Raw genomic sequence first — 17,553 nt, 5'->3', positions numbered from 1 at the left:
CCCTTAAAAACTTACTTACCAATAAATGGTAAAAGACGACTTGTCGCTCCCCAAAGCCTGTTACAAGGGTGTGTAGGGAAATGTGAACGTTGTATCACTTTGCATCACTTTAATAGAGCTGTGTGGCGCTTCCGCCTTCTGACCAAGGACACACACCCACACCAGGGTGCTCATTTGTTTTAGAAGGGATAAAGACTTTAAATCTAATGCCTGCAGACACAGTGGATGTGTAAAGTGCATGCACTGTAACATATGGCCACATCCATCTGAAACTGTATTATGCCTGTCGGTGTCTATCAATTAATTTCTGTCTGTATGGTGTTGGATGGTAAATATATGCCCACATCATATATGCCAAAGCAAACTGACAGCACATCCTACATCAGTGTAAGACGGCTGTCTTCATCTTCTAAAGACCCAAAGCATTTTAAAGTATTAATGTTTGTGTTGACCAGAGGAATATATGTTAATCAGCTGTCAAAATCTTAGTGTACGCTTTTCTTCCTTGCTTTTTTTTGATGCTGACAGTAGTTTGTATTTCTTCCACGGGCGTAAATCCCGGGGGGGACACAGGGGACATGAGCCCCCCTTCCATAAAGTTGCCCCCCCCAAAAAAAATCATTGGAAACACAAATAAATAATTTTGAATACTAAAATTATGTTCAATAAAAGCACAACATACGCGGTGCTAATTATAAACGTAAAACAATGTGTTTCTTAATTGTTGAAAAATTATGACCCCCCTTATTCCTCAAAGTGGTTTGGTCCACATGCTGTTTTTCGCTGCATGGGGCTACGGGCAGCTCTGTTTCAGTGGCCGTCACCAATAGTGAGGAAGCTAACCACACCAGTGTGTAAAATTTATTATGCCACTTGTTCAACAAGCACAAGTTTGTAACATGAAAAGTGACATTTCTCCTGTTTTGTCCAAAATCTGCCTCTTTTTTTTTTTTTTTTTTATCAGCACGCTGATTAAGCTAATAGCTGGTTAAGCTAATAGCCTATAGCTAATGATGCTAACAAGCTCATTTTACAGACATTTTAGATTTGTTTCTAGAGAGATCTAAGATTTTAAAAATGATATAAGTAATTATTTAAGCATGAGTTTCATGTCATGTTCCAGATTTGTTATTATTATTTGTAGTTATCACCTTGACTTGATGTTCAGTTTGACAGATATCTAATTTCTTGTAAAGCTACTTTGATGGACTGTAGTGGAAGTTAGAGCAGGGGGTTCTGTGGTCATATCAGGTGTATCGTTGCCACCTTCCACCTAATACCGGTGTTGGTATTGCTGGTTGAACATACAAAAACCTGTATGCAGGTAGGATATGGACCAATACGGAACAATGCTATAACTACTATTATTACTTTTAATAACATTATTCAAAACATTTGAACATGCTGAGGGCTCAACCCTGCAAGGCAAGTTGCAAAGGAGCATAAAGGAGAGAGAAGTAGATGGGGCCAGACAGCAATTTTTTCATGTCCCCCCCCCCCCAGGAGTTACTCTCTGAAATTTTACTGTTTATTGTCCCCCCCAACAATGAAATGGGATTTTCGCCCCTGATTTCTTCACGTTTGTGTCTGATGCATCACTTATGGTACTGTTTTAGTTTGCTTTGCATTGTTTCTGTCAGATGCTCTTTGGGAGAGATTGAACCCTTTTTTGAAATTAATTGAAAAAGAAAATGAAAGAGGCCTCTGTGTCCAACCAACAAATATAAACAGCAGCTCCCTGTTTCCACAAACCAACATGCAAATCAAAGGTCATAAGCCTAACAGTGAGAAAGCCTGTTTAGTCAGATAGGATGCAAATATCCCTGTGCTCCCTGTGAGATGCATGTAAACATGTAAATGTGTTGGGTTATGTAAGCAGTATACATGAGAAAATGCCTCTTTTGTTGTAGTTGCTGGGCTGAACTGGAAAGCTGTTGACTGATCAAGTATCAACTCAGGACCGAGTCTGGTTGACTTTTTCAAGAGAGACCTGATCCAGGAAGCAAAGACAACTGTCACACACCACAAAATAGTATAAACATTGTCCAGTTTGCATGACAGGTACATGTTTCCAAAAGTACTGTGAATGAAGAAAAACAGTGAATTACAAGCTAAGGCGGTGACCAAGAATGTTTTCAAACAAAATATTGTACTAATAATGATATTTGATATGATTTGACTTTGGTTAGTGAACTGTTTAACCTGCCAGACATGAAATATGATTAAATGGTCAAATGTAATGTACCTATACAATTATACAAGTATAAACGAGTAACTAAAAAGAACGTACAGGTTCATTTGTAAGTAATTTGATGTGACATTGATGTGGTAAATACTTTGTGTGTCTAGTATAGCAAGCTGTAAATGCTGTAGTTATGGAAACCAATTTCCCACCAGAAAAAGGAAAAAAATCATAAAAATGGCAGCATCATTGTCTTATATGTTTCCAAGCGTATTGTCCAAATTTTTATGTCACGTTGTATTAATGGTAAAAGTAACGTATGTATTGATGTTAATAATACAGCTGTTGTTTCATACAGCTGGTGCAGGCTGGTGCAGATGATTTCACTGTATGATGCTAAAATGGGTTTGTCGGTATTTTTTTAGTTACTATAAAGCCTACACTATAAAGGTATATATTGTTGTCTTGTTTTGAATATTCTGTGTGAGTTCCCACCGAAGGGTTGGTCCTGCTACAAGAGGGGAACTACAGACTTCTCCGACTATTAAAGTGAAGATATACAGATAGCAGGTAGGTGCTACATCCTCATTAAAATGGGGTTGTATCAAAGCCAGTACAAAATGGCCTTTTTTAGTTTTTGTTGCTTATTATTAGCAACCATTTAAATATTCAAACCTATAAAGTTCAACAAATACAGGCCTAACTAAGTGTGTGTGACTGTCTTTGACTCTCAGTCTCACTCTGGCCCACCAAGTGGAAAGGAAGTCTGCCAGCACAGTCCAGGAGTTCCTAATTTACATGAGAGGTGAGAACACACACACACACACACACACACACACACACACTGCCCTACAGGAAGTCATAAAAATAACCAGATCAGACAGAAAACACTTTTATAGAAAGAAGACATACTTTTAGAAATACTTTTATAGAACATATTAACATTGACAGTATACATACAAAATGTTCCACATACAAATACCTTACACTTACAATTTCCTTCTTTGCCAATACAAAGAAGGAAAAAAAAATTCAAAAAGAAGAAAAAAATAATGAAGTTTCACAAAATCAGTGCGCAATTAGGAATTTGTCAAACACACAAACAATGTCCATGTTTGCCAGAATCTCCTTACCAGAGTTAGACGTGACAGCACACTCACTCCACATACACTTCCTCATACGTCAGTGTAGCTCTGCTGTATATCTGCTGTGACTATTCCAGGTGAACGTGAATGTACTGTTTGAGGGAGATAAAGCGTTTGATACAGAAGACCACTTTATGGGGCTAAGTGACCAAGTTCTCAGAAAGAAGTGTGTTTAAGAGGAGATTTAAAGCCATGTGGAGAATTTGAAAAGTGATGACTCTGGCGCCCTCCTGTGGTGGAGTCAATCAGTGCATGGTGTGGGCAAGGATGGCTTGTGAGTTTTGTGTATTCAGCTCTGTAATTCCTGTACTTTTCTTGTCTCTTCCCATTAACTAGTAAATAAAGTCAATACGAAGTTGTCTCTGAAGAAGGCTGGACCAATCAGTCTACCAGGTAGACCCTTCTACAGGTTAGACACACACACACACACACACACACACACACACACACACACACACACACACACACACACACACACACACACACACACACACACACACACACACACACACACACGTGTACAGCTGCCCAAAGCTGCTCACAGTCACCTCCAGTGTCATTATGAAGAAGGACAAGAACAAGAACAAGGGCACACTTGAATTTTATTGCATCTCTTCAGTCAGTTTTTCTCATCATTGAAAGTCACAGTATGTTTCTGAATGATATGAACTGTGTTTTTTTTTATTTTACCCCTTGGAGGTCACAAAATATATCAAAAACAGTTCATCTGAGATATTAATGACTTTGTCGTAAACTTTATGTCGGCCGCTGAGATCGTTGCCAGGGCATCTTAACGAGTCCAGTTTTAGAAGTTAAAAAGATTCACTGATGTAAAATTTCATTTTTTATGTCAAGTTGTTGCCTTTCCATTGTAGCTTTTCCATCCTGTGACCCAGAGTGGGTTAGCATCTGAACTGTTCTCTCACTTGATTTACTGTCCAACTCGGTACCTAATTTTCACTTATTTTTAAATAGCATTGCCATATATTCTGTCTCTCATCCCTTAGCTTACAATACTGTCATTATTAAGTCGTTACACAAAGGTAACGGTTAATCAACACTTCAGCCTCATTGTCTCTTGAAGACATTCCTCGTGTGTCATGTCTGTAACAACTCACCCAAATTTTAACTGTATTTTCCTAGTTTCATGGTCATTGTTACTTTTTTAGTATCCTTTGGTGTGCTAAAAAGTACTGTATACCTCAGGGAAGGAAATTAAGGAAAGTCATTTATCAAAAAAATCAACATGAATGTAGTTAAAATTATATTTCTGTCTTGTTTCACATTTTTTCCTCAGACCATCACATGGACAAGATCTGGGTCATTTTCTGCCCATATGTTAAGTGCGGATTGATTTTTATTATGCTCGACCAAACGACAACTAATATTAAATACATAAATTATTACTTTTCTGTTGCCACATCACACATCAGAAACCAAGAGTAAGAAATGATGTAAGTTGTTTTCTGATAATGCAGCACTGAGCTCTGGATGTTCGTTCCTGGAAACACGACTGGTTCAGGAAACACGGTATGTTGTATTCCCTCTCTTCACATTCTGGTGTTGTTATATAATTGTCATTCGATCGCTTGATCACATGGCTTCAGACTGGGTGTGTGTGCTTCATGCAGGTGGTGTTAGGGTCATGGCAGCAGCATGAACGGTGAAAGCTGCAATGCTGATTTGACGCTTGACTTCCTCCCAGGCCCTCTTTGGGTCAGCTGAGTTCTGGATGTCAAACAATGCATCATAGATCCCAGGGAAAGACTCCCCTGCATATTTATTATGGCTGCTGGGAGCAAAGATCACATGCCTGAAAAAGGAAGGAGGGGGAGTGTTATGTTAAGGAATGCACAGGAGATACTACAGTACATCAGTGTTTTTAATTAAACACAGAAACAGTCCTTCATGCAGCCCTGTATGCAGTATCATTTATGCATGCAACAGGGTGCTTGTCTGTTCAAAACTCTCTTGATCAAAACCTTAAAAATCAGTTCTGATGTGTATCTAAGTAAGTAAGAAGTGATACAGCAATACATTCATCTCACAGTCTGCATTGAGTCAGCAGCAAAAACTAGCTTCGCTGATGAAAGAGGCTGTGATTGAATTAAAAGGGAGTGTGTGAGACATAATGATGAATGAATGACCGTACAGTCTATGACAGTGAGAGAAACACAGGAGTAAATGATACAATGAGTGAGTGCTTCAGTTTCAGCATCCTGGTATTGTGCACGCTGCCTCGCTGTCGCACTGTCACGACTTATTGACACACCTCAATAGAACGGAGCCATCATTAATGTTATTAGTGTGTTTTTCCTACTACGACGTGCCAAAATGTTTGCTGTGAAAAAAGCCTGTTACTAATCATTTCTAAGCAGTGATTGTAATAATCATCAACAGCACAGAAAGTACAGTTATGTTTCTGATCTTTCCGTTTTCTACCCAATGGATTACTGGGTAATTTTACACCTTAGGGTCTAAAATAATGCAGGTAGTCACAAGGCAAAAAGATTATAATACAGAATATAGGAATTATAAGTGCATGACTGGTTGATGAGACACATGATGTAAAGCATGTACAGTGTTTTATGTGTGTGTGTGTGTGTGTGTGTGTGTGTGTGTGTGTGTGTGTGTGTGTGTGTGTGTGTGTGTCTAACCTGTAGAAGGGTCTGCCTGGTAGGCCCAAGGGGTCAATGAAGGCTCTCTCCAGATACATGAGCTGATCATTTATGATGCGTACCTGCAGAGGACTGACCCACACACACACACACACACACACACACACACACACACACACACACACACACACACACTTTTTAGGATGATTGTAACATCTGTCCAGGGACAACAGATGAAAAAATAGCCATTCAATATAATACAGCCCAGCACACCCTTCATGATGAGCCCAATGATAAATATGTCATTGCATTTACACATTCCTGACAAAAGCTGAATATTCTAAACTGTATAAAGGTGAAATATAGGGCACAGGCTTTGTATTGGATGGCAATACATAAGTGTGTACAGGTGCACCTACAGGTGCCACTAAGTATACATTTCAGAGCATATAGAACATGCATACCATAATTCTGCATTTGTCTGAATGGCTAAAATGTATGAATTGATAAACACACTCTTACTCTGCTTTGTTAAGAGTCTGCAGGCGCTCATGGAAGTCCCTGGCTGCAACAGTGAAGTTATTCCCAGCAGAAAACAAAGAATCTGAAAATACAGAAAACAGTGAAAATGCTGAGAGATTCTTGGAAAAGTCAGCATTTGGCTTCCTCATTCAAACATTTTGATACTGCGTCAACTTAATTTATTAACCTTACACTGAGCACACAGTCACCAAAATCAACTCACCAAATGACACCTCATACATCTTCATTTCCTCTGGATGCATCTGTGCCAGCTGTGCGATGCTCTGCGAGTATTTCCGCAGTGAGTCTGCGTACTGGTTGACATCGAGAGGGAGGAGCTGGGAATCGGCCAATAGGAAGATGAGCCCGCCTCTCACCTGGGCCACCGCCCGAAGCCTCTTGAAGGAGGGGTCATAAAACTTCTCCACTATCTCGAAGGTTTCATACACACTGTGATAGACTGGATAACTGCTGTACCGCTCTGTTTTCTGAGTGCACACAGAGGACATTTCAATGAGATACACTGAGTCCATGGAGGCCCACCGTAACCTTGGCCAAAACATTACCATCACCATACTTTTCCTAATCTTAACTCAACCCTTGTGAAGTGGAGTGAAGACAGAAATCAGAATTTTGGATAGCAACATTGTCCCCAATTAAATGAGCAATTTGTACTTGTCCATGGCAGATAAATACAATGATTCATGAATCCACTGGAACAGTAGTAAAATCACACAGACACAACATAGATATCACACTGAGGCTGTAAACACATGAGATAATACCTGCAATGAAGAGAAAAAGAAAAAAAAATAACAAACATATTCTTCACATATCCACAGGCTTGCATATGAAAACATATACACTAACATAAATATAATATTTTGAGATTCACAAGGAACAGTACTGTTTGTGTATTGAATAATTTCTATTCAGATAAATCTGTAATTGCAGTGTGTCTCACCTTGTTCTTAGTGTATCTGGCTCTTCCAGCAGCAATACCCAGACGGATGAAATAGGCCTCAAAGTCACTGCCTGACCCGAGTTTACTTATCCTACAGTACACAAGAGTGGAGGGTAGACTGATGACCGAAGACCAACAAAACACATTTTAACTTTCAAAATTATTGAAAACCCAACACATGGCCAAATAGACACATTACTGATTTTAATAGTCTGTATATATCTTTGCATTATGGGTGCAAACTTCAACATCACTTTAACAGCTGCGTTGAAAAGTTAGAAATCATCTTGTTGTACTGAACAAGCAAGTGATGAGGGTTCATACCTGGGTGCATCACGGTCATTCGTCCAGTTGTCCCTCTTATGCCAGCTGTCGTACAGAGAGACTCCCTCCTCTCCTTCCTCTGGACTGGCTATCTACATGTAAGCATAGAAAGAAGGGAAAGAGAGAAAGATGGGGAGGGTATAATAGGAATACAGCACAAGAGTGAGCATGAAAGATGAAATTAATGTACTCAAATCATGTTCGGATGTACCACTGGACGTTTCTTTTGTGTGCATGAATCTGCTGACCTGCTTGGTGAGGTCGTACACCAGAGTGTGTAAAGATGGAGTGCAGTCAACCCTCAGTGTGTACATGCCTGGAATTTCAAATAGATACATTCAAACATGCGAGACATATCGAAACTAATTCAGCCCCAACATTGTCCATAATTTATTGAGAATATTGAGCTGTGCACACAAACACACTCACCCTCGATGGCAGAGTCGGCATTAATGTAGGCCACAGCTCTCTCCTGCAGCAGCTTGGCATTATCCTGTTGAGAAGGGTGAAGTGAGGTCAGTGCGTGTTTGTGTGTATGTGTACACATGTCCTCGTATGTGAGGGCATATGGGCTCGTGTGTGTGTGTGTGTGGGTATACCTCTGCCCATTCTGTAGATCCCAACAGTCCAAACTCCTCTGCATCCCAGCTGGCAAATATCACAGTCCTCCTTGGCCTCCAACCTACACACACACACACACACACACACACACACACACACACACACACACATATATATATATATATATATATATATATATATATATATATATATATATACACACACACACACACACACACACACACACACACACACACACACACACACACACCATGTCTATATGGCATTATAAGGGCGTCAGACCAAAACATGCATTCTGGGAACTAACCATTCTGAGGGTTGAAATCAGACAGTATGCTCGGAGCGGACATATTGATAATAATAATAATAATAATAATACATTTTATTCATAATGCACTTTACATTTGGAAAACAAATCTCAAAGTGCTACAGATAAAAGGAAACACAAGACATTTAAAGTAACAACATTACACACAGATGTACCTTTACTGAGCAGCTGGCCAGCACTCCTGACAGTTTCGTGGACCACTGCAGCACCAGACATGGGATCAATTCCTCCAAACACCCAGGCATCCCGGTGCCCTCCCAAAATAATATACCTGTCTACAAACACACACACACACCCAGCCAACAACACATGGAAGAATTAGAGAAAGAAAGACAAATTATGACAATTTGGCTATTTCTATCACAGAATCTTGCTTGAAAGACAGTTACACTGCATTACACTGCATTTCTTAACTGTTTCTTGCAAAAGGATTTGCAACATTTTCTGACCAATAGGCAATTAAATGATTTTATCTTCCATTTCTAACATATTATCATGAAAACACCAGTGTTAGTGTCCATAATGACTTTATTAGTTTTGTTTGTTTGTGTTGGTTCTGTGTAAAATGTTGCTCTGAGGTTTAATGAAGGATTAGGGCAGTTTGGGTTGTTGTACCTGGCTCCAGAGCTCCTCTAATCCTGCCAATAACATTGTAGATCCTGGTTATCTGGTTGTCAGTGTGGATATTCATGCGCACCTTTCTGAGACCGACAGATTAAAGAAGGGGTGATAGATACAGAGGAGAAACAGATCAAGAGAGTTACGTTTAACATGAAATTACTAGAGAAAGCTGTTCCATTTGTATTTTTTCAGAAAAGCAGCTGCAGGAACACATTCGCTGTGTGTCACTAATGTGTTGTTATGGCCCAGTTACTGTTGTTGCAGAGGGGTACATGCTACATCCTTAATTTGTCCAGAATGTATGTGTGTGGATGCGTATGTATGACTCACACACACAAGAGGCACAAGGGCCTTCATTGTATCTTTGACTTGGCTACTTGCCACTGGGTCATTAAAGCTGAGCAACAGGAAAAATGAGCAACAAACAAGGGAGAGTCAACTCAATTACTAAAACACAGGGTGAAGACAGTGAGGCAGGAGAATAGAGATTATCAACTGGAGATGAATGAGTTTTATTGTCAAAGAAAAAAAATGGAGATGGATGGGAGAATGATGTAATCACCATGTGAAGTGGACCCAAGTGATGATTCTGACAGCGGACATGAAAAAAGCTTAATGTAGGCACTTACTGGTTCTTGAAGTCATCGCTAAAGCCTGGACCCGTCCTGTAGGAGACATTAAGAGCTCCTTTCCAGTTGTTGGGTGGAATCTGTCCTCCCATGTTCCTGTTGAAAGGTACATAATTCATGCACTCTGTTAATAATACAAATCAACTGCTCATTTCACTCAAGGACCCCAATAAAACATTAAGTTTCTTGTGCTGAAGTCAAGATTCAAATTAAGTAGTTTTTAGCTATTTTACAAGTGTGGCAATGTCAGGTTGTTAGTTGGTCCACCACACTGGTCCAGACTGAAATGTCTTAACAACTATGGAATAGGTCGCCATTGTTTGGTGATAATTTGACTTTTCACTTAGCGCCATCGTCTAGTCATTTTTAAAAAATGTATAACTTTTACTTTATCACCAAGATCAATGTCAATCCCATAACTTGCTAAACCAAAGTGAACATTTAAAACCTAATCATCCTGTGTCCACATTAGCATGTTAGTCCAGTGTGGCTATAGAACTGTTTAAATGCTGTGAAATATCACATTTTACAGCAGGGAACATAACCATATCAGCCCCAGGGTGAAGTGTGGTTAAGAAAAAAAAAAAAGACAGGAAAAAGAAGAGAAGTGAAGAAGACAAGAGAAAAATAATGTTTACTTCAGAAGGAGAATTGCATCCTGAAAGCCGATTGGATGCACAGGAATCTTGGGAAGTCCCACCCCATCCTCAGGGCTGAACCTGTATGTATATTCTGTGGGGGACAGGGCTATGTTAGATAAGCTCACATGTATACACTCACACAGGCTCTAGCACACAGACACACACACCTTTAGCAGGGTAACCTGGTGTGAGTGGGTCTCCTGCTCCATTTAAGTTGAGAACATTTCCTCTTTGAGCTCCTCCACCTGGGAGGTTCCAGCCATCGGGGTATGGCTGTACACACCCACACCCACACACACACACACACACATACCCATTTTAAAATGCTTAGTGTGATTCCACAGATTGCATCCTGGCAGTGATCGAGTCTTGTTTAAAAGCCAGTCATAGTGTTAGTATTCATTAAAAATATTCAACCTCTACTGTTTTACGACATTACACACACACATGCAGTTCCATAATCCACACGTGAACACAAGAATAGTTAATATTATGCAGAATCCTCCACCTGGACTCCAGCAGCCCAGTAATCTGCTGGGTCTGAGAACATAATGATCCCTTTCGCTCCGGCCAACATGGCGTTCTTCACCTGGTGGAGTGACACAGACAGGGAGCAGTGGGTCATTTTGATTGTCTATTTAACTTTTTATTTATCGCTGTCCTGTTTGTCAGGTGAATGGTGATGATTGAGTCGACATTGATGAATTACAACAAATATTAAAAGATGGATGAGAATGTGAAAAATAATATATATATATATATATATATATACATTTTTTTTTTTCTTTTACACACCACTACTGCTTTTCATTAATTTCAGCTGTGTTTAGCTGCTTTTGAGATGAAAGCTTCCAATGCATTTAACCACAAGTGTAATCCTTTTAATTACAATACAATGTATGACAGAAATATTTCAACATCAGGAGATGCGACCAAGACTTTTCCTACCTTATTGCCTCTGAATATTTTCCCATATCTGACAATGACAATCTTCTCAGTAGCATTGATGCCCATCTCCCTCTCTAACTGGAAAAAGTCTTCTGTTCGACCATAGTTCACATACACCAAATCTCCCTGGAAAGACAGAGGAGACAGCTTAGGCGCTTGTTGTATCAGCCAGATGTTTAAACACCACTGTCAGTGTGATAAGGTTGTTTGTGTGTGTTGTGAGTACCTCAGGCTGTCCTTTGGCAGAGAAAGCACTGTATGGAGGCACAATGTTAGAAACATCCTCATAACCTTCTGGAACTGGCTCGGCCAAGGAAGTGTTAAAAAGCTTTGAAAGACAGATCAGATGAGGTGACACTGAATTAGATGAAATACTGATGAGATGTCGCTTCATGCTCGATTGGAAATGCTTTGAGATTTGTCAACTCTGGAAAATAAGCTGCGGTGGAATATAACTACATTGACACAAGCTCTGTGCTTCAGTACAAATTTCAGGAACATTACTTCAGAATTATATTTTCATGCTTTATGTGTTTATTTGTGCAATAGTTTGACAAAACAAGCAGTGTAAAGGTGTCACTTTGGGCTCTGGGTAGTTGTGATGGGTATTTTTCAATTAATTCCTGGCGAAACCTGAAGATGCTCAGTGTCCTCCTGGATCCATTTTTATATATTATTAATTAATATATTCACATATATTTTATAATCTGCATGTGTCAGAACTTTTGCCATCATACTTTGTATATACTGTGGTTTTGCTCATCTGTTCTGTACAGATGACATGTGTCTGTCCCGTGAGAGGAATCCCTCCTCTGTTGCTCTTCCTCAGAATCCCTCCATTCATTATACTTGAATCCATAATGAAAATAATCAAGAGTTGCAGCCCAGTATGAAATAGTTAGAAATGGTTTGCAGCTTAACTAGCAGTAAAATGGTGCAACAATCACCGGGGCCATTTTTCTGCAGAGTACTTTTACTGTTGACGCTTTAAGTACATTTTATTGCCACTGCCACTGTAAACAAGTGATCAATAAGGGTCCTATGCACCAAAATTGAAGTGAAGTATAAGCAAATATCAGCTGATTCTGATCTGCTGGCTAAACTTTCAGTATCTACTGTGTCCGACCTGATCATCACATCGTAAATGTGTCCTACATTCCTAAATAAGGTGATGCATTGCCCCTTGGTCTGTTTACTCTTGTTTGGCTCTGTGCTGTATCATAATCTATGTGTGGAGACACACACACACACACACACACACACACACACACACACACACAGGATTATTATCTCACCACAAGGCCATAAAAGGACTGTGGACTTGAATGAGCTGTCTTGCAGAACAGAGGTGAAGACTAACAGAAGGGAGGTGGAGAGGAGACCTGCAGCTGTACTTCGCTGTGTGTGCGTTCATGTGTAGCTGCAACCTTGTTATTTCCCCACAGTAGTGGTCAGAGGTTTGGGCTGAATTAGTGTTATTATTCAAGAATGTGAGAAAATCCACAAATACAAGTGGAGGAGGAATATTTTCATCAGAGTGCTTGAAGTGGTAAAATGGCTTTGTATACAAAATAAATGTTTGTTAATCATTGAATTAAAGCAAACAGTAAGATCAGTTTCCCACTGTGAACAAAAGCGTGGTCATTTAGAATAATTTAACCAGTAGCTGTGTAATAAGATGACTTTCCACGGGGTATGACTGCCATGTTTTCTTTGTTGTTAATATTCTTTATGTGCTTTTTTTCAGTATGGGTCCATTTGACTGGACATATGGGTCTACGTCTCTTTCACGGCTGATCCTCTTGTCTTCTGTGTGTAAGCACTGTACCTCATTGCCAAGCTGATCAACAACCGAGATGTAATTTGGCTGTGATTTGTTGGGATAGGACAACAGTACGTCATAGGGCACCATCTCCACTGAGTCCAGTCCAAACTCCAGCCACTCTTTCCTGATCTGCTCTGCGTATCTCAGGTTCTGCTCTGTTCCGGCCAGGTGGGGGAGTCGTGTAAATTTCCTGTGGGGAGGACGTCAACAATAGGTGAGAAGTGGAAGTACCAAACTTCATAGACACCATCCAATAATTTGCAAAGTATCCTTTTTGACAAAAGTCCTGAACGTTGATCTGTTTCCTTGAACTTTCTTCCTTTATATATGGATACAATGAAGTGCCCCATGAGATTTGAAGTAGTTTTTTCTCCCTGCTAAAACCTTGGTAACTATATCTGTCTACTGTCATCTGCTTTGGATTACTTGTACTGATGGACAGGACAGTGTGTTAGTGTGTTGGTACTGATTTTTACCTTAGATGCCCTCTGATTTGGTCTGGCTGCATTTCATCCAGAAACTCTCTTAGGTACCTGCTGGAACCACTGTTATTTGCACTGTTGGGATGTATGGGCTTTGCAAACCAGCCTACACACACACACACACACACACACACACACACACACACACACACACACACACATTTCAACAACAGTGTTAGTTTCTCTTAAGAAAACAATCAAAATCTTGTGACTTTGTAATATGACAACATTTACTTTTTCTAAGAACAAATCACAGTAATACAAATCAGACAAAGCAGGTGAAAACAAACAGAACATCTATGTGTCAATCACAGCCAAGTAGTTTTAGATCTTAAAAGAAAATTCAGTTTTAAATAGAGTTGTGGTTATGGACAGCACATGTTAACCTGCTGTGAGCAGACTGATGTGAAATGTAACAGAGTAGTGACAAACTAAAGCCCACACACACACAACAACTCACCCCCAAGATCCACCTAAAACAGCGCTGAGTATATTTGATTGTTTATGAGAATAATTATAAAGAAATTAACTGAAAACAACAATGATTTTATCTCCTCACTCACTGACCTCCCCTCACACACTTGTCATGGGCAAATATCCCATGAGCTTCATCATTCTAACACTATGCAAGTCAGCAATCACTTGTGGATCACTGACTTAAATTTCTGTCCAGTGTAAGTTTCTCGTGTGTTGTCTCAGCTTACCTATAATGAAGCCCAGCAAGAACAAAGCTGTCACAACCACAATCCACCAGATCCACCGAATTAACCTGCTCTCCTTTCTCATTTTAAAGCACTGAGTCCCACGGGCTTCCACACACCGACACGACTGGCTCTGCAGAGCACGCTCGCAGAGATAGAGAGATAAAGAGCAATTTGTTTAAGCAGTGCACAGCGGAGGCATGACAGAGTGAGCAAGAGTGAGAGGGGGAGGGGAGTAGGTGACAGTCAGTGGGAGAGAAAGAGGCTGTGAGTAAGAAGTTTGAGAGCAATACAAAGAGGGAGCTGTCATTGTCATTAGACCTGTATTTGGCCAGACAGTGTTGTCCACCTTGGCTGTTCTAGTGCCGACTCAGCACTACCCAACCACAGAAGAATCCACCCTGACGACAGTTTCTCTAAAAGCATGATTAAGCTAGAGTTACAATTCAGCGCAGAGAGCAGCCAAGAGTCAGTTTGTACAGAGTGACACAGAATGAACAGATACACCTGTGGAAAATATGTCTTGCAGTTACTTGCAGGAATCAAAAATGAATATGTAGTCTTTGAAATTATATAAATTTAAACAAGCTGCACATATGTGACTACCTTACTGTAATCAAACACTAATGTAACCAAAAAATATGTATGAAGGTGATCAAATCCTACTTACAGACAAAATGAAGGTAAAACCTGAATGAATAAGTAGAAAATGCACCCTGAGAGGCCACAAGAGGTCACTGAACAGTATGACGAGGATGAAAACCAAGTGAATCATATGATGTGGCCCTCGAAGTCAGCAGAACATACACTACCAACGCTCTCCACGGCCATCATTAAAACACCACATGAAGGAATATCTCCTTGAAGACACATCTTCATCAGAGAAGCTGCTGATCATAGAGGACCAGAGGGCACATATAGCTCGGATAAATACTTAGGGGCGAGGCCATTGAGTGCCTTAAAAGTCAGTAATAAAATTTCAAAATCGACTTGTTGCCTGACATGAAGTGAGTGTAGGGAAGCGAGCACGGGGATGATGTGCTCATGTCACTTTGTTCCAGTGAGACGGCGGAGGCCGATACCTGAGTAACATCCATTGCAGTAATCCAGCCAGGAATAAATAAAAGCAAGTACAGCTTTTTTTTTTTAGATCAACAGGTGATAGGAATGATCTAGAAATAAGTTTAAGATGACTGAACACTTTTCACTTGGCCATTAAAACAGACGTTGGAATCAAACATTATCCCAAGATTTCTAGCAGCCTGTGTAATATTATTAGACAACCTCCAAGGGAGCAGATAGAGTTTGGGGGACCAAATAGAATGACCTGTGACTTGTCCTCACTGAATTTGAGGAAATTTTGTGACATCCAGGATTTGATATCAGACAGTCAAGTATTGAGGTTAGCTAGGCTGCAGGGATCAGTGGGTTTTCAAGGCAAATATAACTAAGAGCGTCATCAGCATAAAATGGTAAAACACATCATCGTTATTAATGATTTAGAGATAATAAGTCAAAATCTTGACTCAGTATCTAATAATTTTGACTTACTATGAATACTAATATGTAACATTTGATCTTTTTTCTGTCTTCTCTTTCAGATGCTGCAGTTTCCCTCATTCATCAAAGCTTGTTTACTGCAGGTTCAGCCTACATAAAGTTCACATATACAGTGAGTCAGTTTTCAGAACTTCTAAACAAAACAGACATAAGCAGTGTTTGGATCTTACAGGAGTAGTACAGAATGAGTTTGTGTATTAAAGCTTTGTTTGCTTCACTTTCAGGACAAAATTCAAGTAACAGCATCGGTGAAAGTATATTGCTACAGATGGTCGGACATATTTTCCCACACTACGTGCGGGCCCTGGCCATGCTTGACCCCTGCTGGTTCTGTGAACAGATGTGTGCGGCGGAGGACGGCCCTTTCATGCGGTGGGCTGGAGCGTGAAGCGGGGAGGAGGCTCTCTGGCCTCAGGAATGTGGGGAGTGCATAGACCACAGCTCTGTCTCATCCTCAACACGCTGTTTAGTTGGAGAGAGAACTTCAATTAAGGCAGCAGCCTTGAGCCGGTATGGGGAGGATGATTTTGATTTAATTTGAACTGTGTTGATTGGGGACCTAAATTCTCCTAAAGCCAGTGGTAGATTTGATTACTTTGATACAATTAAATGACCATAACAAGGAGGAAAGATTAAATTATAACAGAGATTAACATGTTACAGTGTTACGGTCATGCCAGCTGTGTGATCACCCAGTATAACACAGTATGACAATAAACCAGTCAAGAAATGTTGGCACCACCCATTTGGCAGAGAAAAAAAGACTGTAAACACATTTTCATCAGATCTTTTTCATAAATTAAACCCATTTGAGCATAAAATTCACAGACCTTTTGATAATTGGAGTAAAGTTAATTCTATCAACAATATTTCCACCAAAACAATACACCTACCTGTACTGTTTGATGATATTCTCTTCTTACCATCACTCCCTGTAAAAGAAAAATGACTACAGAGAATCACACGTCTGATTATATAGAGCAGAGCTGGAACAATCCTGATCTGAGTCCGCTCCCTGGTGGACGGCGCCGTCACAACAAGTCCTGCCTGTGAAGAAACACATGCTGCTCCCTGTTTTAAAAACCCATTGCACAGTGTACAGAAATCAAAACGCCTTCAGTGTTATGGTTACATATTTAATCCAAATGAGTTTACTCTGTTGAACAACAGGAATGTTTATGATCCAGAAATTTCATGACGAGCTTGAGAAAAACCCAGATAAAGAGCAAGAACTTTCTGATTATATGTGATTTTTGAACGTTTAAGGTAAAAACTATGGGCATTGAGATGCTGCTGTAACGGCACCCACTCTCCTGGGAAGATTTAGAAACCTGGATGCAGAGATTTGCTTTTATGTTGCCACTGATGTTGGGTGATAAGATGGGGCTGAGGTCATGTAATACAGACACAGGAAGGTGATTTGCCCACACCACGAAGTTGGAAGCAAACTATAAATGATAAAACAATCTCACCCCAAAGAT

General features: G+C 40.0%; 1 protein-coding gene across 1 annotated transcript; it reads right to left on the bottom strand.

Moving 5' to 3' along the window:
• Positions 1-4,600: 4,600 nt before the first annotated feature.
• Positions 4,601-14,846, bottom strand: naalad2 (N-acetylated alpha-linked acidic dipeptidase 2). The gene is made up of 20 exons (XM_070829721.1): positions 14,516-14,846; positions 13,806-13,917; positions 13,333-13,519; positions 11,731-11,832; positions 11,505-11,630; positions 11,065-11,145; positions 10,724-10,829; positions 10,554-10,647; positions 9,916-10,011; positions 9,281-9,366; positions 8,821-8,940; positions 8,355-8,437; positions 8,185-8,248; positions 8,004-8,071; positions 7,756-7,847; positions 7,432-7,522; positions 6,691-6,955; positions 6,468-6,549; positions 5,985-6,077; positions 4,601-5,140 (listed from the first exon to the last, which is right to left on the bottom strand). The coding sequence occupies exons 1-20, from the start codon at positions 14,595-14,597 to the stop codon at positions 4,951-4,953; spliced, it is 2,220 nt and encodes a 739-aa protein (XP_070685822.1). The 5' UTR covers positions 14,598-14,846; the 3' UTR covers positions 4,601-4,950.
• Between the last annotated feature and the right edge of the window lie 2,707 nt (positions 14,847-17,553).

The sequence above is a fragment of the Pempheris klunzingeri genome, chromosome 4, assembly GCF_042242105.1.
Source record: "Pempheris klunzingeri isolate RE-2024b chromosome 4, fPemKlu1.hap1, whole genome shotgun sequence".
Lineage (NCBI taxonomy): Eukaryota > Metazoa > Chordata > Actinopteri > Acropomatiformes > Pempheridae > Pempheris > Pempheris klunzingeri.
The sequence above is the reverse complement of the archived record's forward strand: the minus strand, read 5'-3'. Positions and strand labels throughout refer to the sequence as shown.